The sequence below is a fragment of the Volvox carteri genome (genome assembly GCF_000143455.1).
Source record: "Volvox carteri f. nagariensis unplaced genomic scaffold VOLCAscaffold_63, whole genome shotgun sequence".
Lineage (NCBI taxonomy): Eukaryota > Viridiplantae > Chlorophyta > Chlorophyceae > Chlamydomonadales > Volvocaceae > Volvox > Volvox carteri.
The window spans coordinates 786,018-790,513 of NW_003307606.1; the positions used below are offsets into that span (position 1 = coordinate 786,018).

At 54.6% G+C, this 4,496-nt stretch overlaps 1 protein-coding gene across 1 annotated transcript; it reads right to left on the minus strand.

Annotated features, from left to right (window-relative positions):
* Nucleotides 1–854: 854 nt before the first annotated feature.
* VOLCADRAFT_97723 (uncharacterized protein) lies at nucleotides 855–3,623 on the minus strand (the record flags this gene model as incomplete). Its single annotated transcript, XM_002956663.1, has 4 exons — nucleotides 855–1,325; nucleotides 1,560–1,736; nucleotides 2,112–2,720; nucleotides 3,318–3,623. The coding sequence occupies 4 exons, from the start codon at nucleotides 3,621–3,623 to the stop codon at nucleotides 855–857; spliced, it is 1,563 nt and encodes a 520-aa protein (XP_002956709.1).
* Nucleotides 3,624–4,496: the final 873 nt, after the last annotated feature.

A 4,496-nucleotide genomic window follows, 5' to 3' on the forward strand; every position in this document is an offset into this window, starting at 1 on the left:
TTCGCTTTGAGCAATTATTTCCATTTATAGAAGAAGATGTCGTAAAAACTATGAAAAAATATCAGGCCGCTTCAAAATTTGTCTGGTGTCCGGAAGAACCACGGAACATGGGCGCATGGAAGTTTGCACGCCATCAGTTAGATTCGTGCTTGAAAAAAGCAGGAATTAAAGCGGAATTTTTTAGTAATTGATTGTAGAATTGTTGGTTTATAAAAACTATAGTTTCTTTCATATTTAGTATTAGTGCATAACTCATAATTTTTAATTAATGAGTCGCCCTATAACCCCATCCTAATTTGTTGCCAACAGGAGAAGTATATGAAAATTGCTTGGTGCTAATACCATTTTGATTGGAGTTACTTAAAGAAAAACGTTAAAACCTATCGTCAACATTTCCAAGATCGGCTAAATAAAACTCAACAACTTCCGGAAATTTCAAAAGATGATAATCATATTTTCCATAGTGGATTTTATTAATTTTGTTACTGGTTCTATTTCGGCTATCGGCGCTCACTGATTTCTTTTTTTTCTTCATATTCTATCACTTCTAGCTTACTGAACCAGTTACGATCTACGTATATATATATATATATAGAGAGAGAGACATGCAGCAACAATCTACCCAACTCAAAAAATCACACTTTTTTATTTAAATAATTGGACCTCAAACGGAACACTCCTCCGCGACACTCAGACACACTCTCTCTTAAGTAGCGCCTTTAGTCGAATGACCGAACTGCAGCACTACGAACCCTTTCTGGACTGGGCCTTGAGCCGTAAGATGCACATGCACATGCACATGCACATGCACGTGCATATGTTTTTGCAATATACATAATACATACATACATGGTTTACAGATCACCAACCCTAGCCCAGCTCTGCAGCATCTGTAGCGCCTCGACCCACAGAGCCCACACCGCAGGCGCCCGTGCCGCCTCTGCCTGCTCTACGTGCACAAACGACCCGAAGCAGCTTCTGCCGCCGCTCCCGCCGCCAGCATCCGCCGGCCTGGTGCACACATCCCGCCGTGGTACGCCGTTGACACCCCTGCCGAACACATTGCGAGTAGCTGTTAGAGCACACGCCGGGTCATCTGGCGGCAGGCTCACCGTCCAGCCGCCACTGCTGCTACTGGTGCCTGCTGGCGGGGGCGGAGGCGCCGCCGCTGCTGCTGCTGCTGCTCCGGTGACCTCTTCCAGCGCCGCCACCAGGGCCGCTACTGCCGTGTCCTTGCGGCTGTAGAAGGCTGTAGCATTACTTCCGAACCCGCCGGAGGCGAAGACAGTGCTGACAGGACAGCTCTCCTCCTTCTTGCCGTGGAGCTGCAGAAACACGGCTTGGCCCCCAACGGTTGCCCCCCTAACACCACCACCACCACCACCACCACCATCACCACCACCATCACCACCACCATCACCATCACCACCACCATAATCATCGCCATCGCCGCCGTGACCTCTACCGCTGCCACTGTTGTTGTCAGCGATGTCGCTGCTGTTGGCACCATCGCCGCGGCCACCTGCGCTACAGCCTGCACCCAGCTCCTCCTTTTCCACTTGAAGCAGCGCAAACGAGATGATGTTGAAGGCATCCCGGTCGTTGTGGCTCGGATCGCTGGCTGGGTAGCCAAATCCCGGCAGGCAGGCGCTGTCTGCGGCTGTCGCCCGGCGGTGCTTCCCGGACACCACCACACTCCGAGCGAGGGAGGGCAGCCCTCGGAACAGCGCCACCGCCTGGAGCAGGTCGAGGGCAGGGGAGGTCGAAGCGAGACATAATGTGTGAACGGATTGTGTGAACGTTTTTTCATCAGTGACTGTCAGACTGTGGCCATAGCAGCAGCAGCTGACCTTTCAGCTGGTCCACCAGCAGCAGCAGCAGCAGCAGCAGCAGCAGACGTACATTTTCACAGCCCGCGGCAAGGGCACGGCCGCATCGATGAATAAAATTAAATAATCATAACATGGGTGAACGCGGGGGCCGTCCGCGGGTTGGAGGCGGAGAGAGATGGAGGATATGAGAACGTGACAGCCGATACACGGAGCCCTGAGGTGACGTGTTGGTGGTTCTAAATTAAGCTCTCCCCCGCAGCGGCCTCTCCCCCGCAGCACCTGCAGGTCCACGGGTCCCTCAAAGCTGGGGTGAGGCGCTCCAAGGTGCAGCCGCCGCAAAGGCCGCCCGCCCCTCGGTGACCAGCCGCCCCGAAACCCGCCGCCACCTACAGCCGCAACCACCGCTACTGCCTCCTCATCCTCTGCTGCTTGCGTCTCCATGCCCACCTCAACCCCCGCGTTGCCAAACCCCCACAGGGCCGTGACCCAGGAGCTCCGAAACCACCAATCCACGACCCGGTACCAGACCCCAACCCAGGCCTTGACCCAGCGCAGCTGCTGCTGCTGCTGTTGTCGCCCTCGCCGTCGCCGCTGCTGCTCTGTCCCTGACGGCTGCGTGTCGTCCATAACGCCAGGGGCGGCTGTTGCTAAAGCTCCTGCACGTGTTGCAGCCTTCGCAGCACCGATCGACGCCAGCTCATGTCCCTCCTCCTCCTCCTCCTCCTCCTCCTCCGACTTCGCCAACTGCCCCACCGCTGCGGGCTCAGGCCTCACCGCCAGCCATGCCCATCCCGCTACAAACCGGCCACCGCGGGTGCGCTCCAGCAACAGGCACACGCTCTCACGCACCTCAGCGTCGCGGAATACCCGGGGCGGTCGATACACTCGCTGGTAACGACAAAGCCAGGGCAAAGGGGCAAAAGACAGGACAGGATACAGCAGCCGTACGACATGTCGTACAGCAAAGCAAGAAGGTTGTAAGATTTTGTGGAATGGTGGCGGTTGAAGTTTTCATTGGGGCAAGAGGAAGCTGCTGGCGGGCCGGGCAGAGGGTTGGGTTTGGAAATTGTACATTCAGCAGGAGCTGGAAGAGCGACCCCTGAGAGAGGCGTACTACGCACTGAACTTGGGGGTGGGGGAGAGAGGAGAGCGCAGGAGGAGGGACTAGGCCAACCGGTGACCCATCGGCGACCCAACCATCAGCACTGGAATTGACATCACCGCCAAACCCTAGTGCAACTGGCTGCCGTACATTGCGACGCAGCTGCAACACGGCTTGTGATGTGGCTGGCGGCGGCATGGCGGAACAATCCCCCCTGCCAGTACGGCAGGGAAGGAGGAGGGGCACCTCTTTATCTCAGGATCCTTATCCCAGAAGCAAACCACCACTCCAGCGACGGAATAAGTAGCGTTTAGATTGCAGCTGCTCCGCGAAGTAGTTATTGCAGGCTGCATAAATATGTTACCTTGCGGCACATTTCGCACCTTAAGGGAAGCCGGCAGCAGCAGCTTTTTGCATGCCGCAGCCGAGGACGCGCTGGCCATATTGCGAATAAACTTGTCAAGGTCGTGTCGCTGTTGAAGGCTTGGAATGTAGCCGGTTTCCTCGCGCCATAGGCTGGGCGGGATGGTGCCCTCCGGTACAACGAAACGCTGCATGCATAGCGCCAGCTCACCCAGAGTGTTGATGTCACCCTGGGATCTACACAGCTGTAGTGGATCGTCGTAGAGCCAATTCAGCGGTATGCCACCGAGAACCATCAAAGCCAATAGAACCCATCCAAGTGCCATGGAAGACGGCCTCAGCTGTTTAAGGAAGAGTATCTATGGTGAAAAGGACGGTAACTTTACACGTTCTCTCAAGTCCATTCTTTTTTGTGAAAAAGCATTCCTGGTGCATCTGCCTAGCACACCGTAGAAGCGAACCCCAGCCGTCTGTCAGCTTTTATACAGGTTCTTGCGAAATAAGATACCCGTGTAGTTTTATTGCGCATAAGGGCCCTAAGAGGCTTTGACTTTTCTGGTAGCTGGTACGTTGCGTATGGCCCGCTTTTCGTTTGCCCGCCGTAGGTTCGTCGGTTGTTCTGGTTACTCAGATGTTACTCATGCGCTCTCCCCCAGGAAACGGGTGCTATTGAATTATTCAGACTGTTAGGTTTTCTCGTTAGTCGTTAAGTCGTTAACTTTACTCGTGGACACGCATTTGGATTAGGGATAATGTACGACCTTTCGGCGCCGCCTAGGCTCTGGATAACTATTTAAGTCGTTGATGTTGTTTAGATTGTTACGTCATCGTATTGCATCTTGTAGGTTGTTAGCAGGCTTAAGTCGCTCGTCCATCAGTGTAACTATCTTGACATCCCAACCAGAACCGGAGTCCATTCCCTTTCAGTTGGTATCTGAACCAGGCATAGCGGTCTGACAGCTTAAACGAGGTCCAGGCTGGGGTCGCCAGGAAGGCACGAAGTGCTGGTAGGCTGCGGACGTCATCGTACGGTTCCCAGGACGCGTCACGGCCACTGGCGGTAGACCACTGAACTAGGAACATGACGGACGGCCGACCACGTTTGTTGTAACCTAGGCGAACGGCAGTAACAGTAGTGTCGGCGTGGTCGTATGGGTACTCCAGCGTGATGGGAACGGCGGGTGGGGCTGGTGGACGAT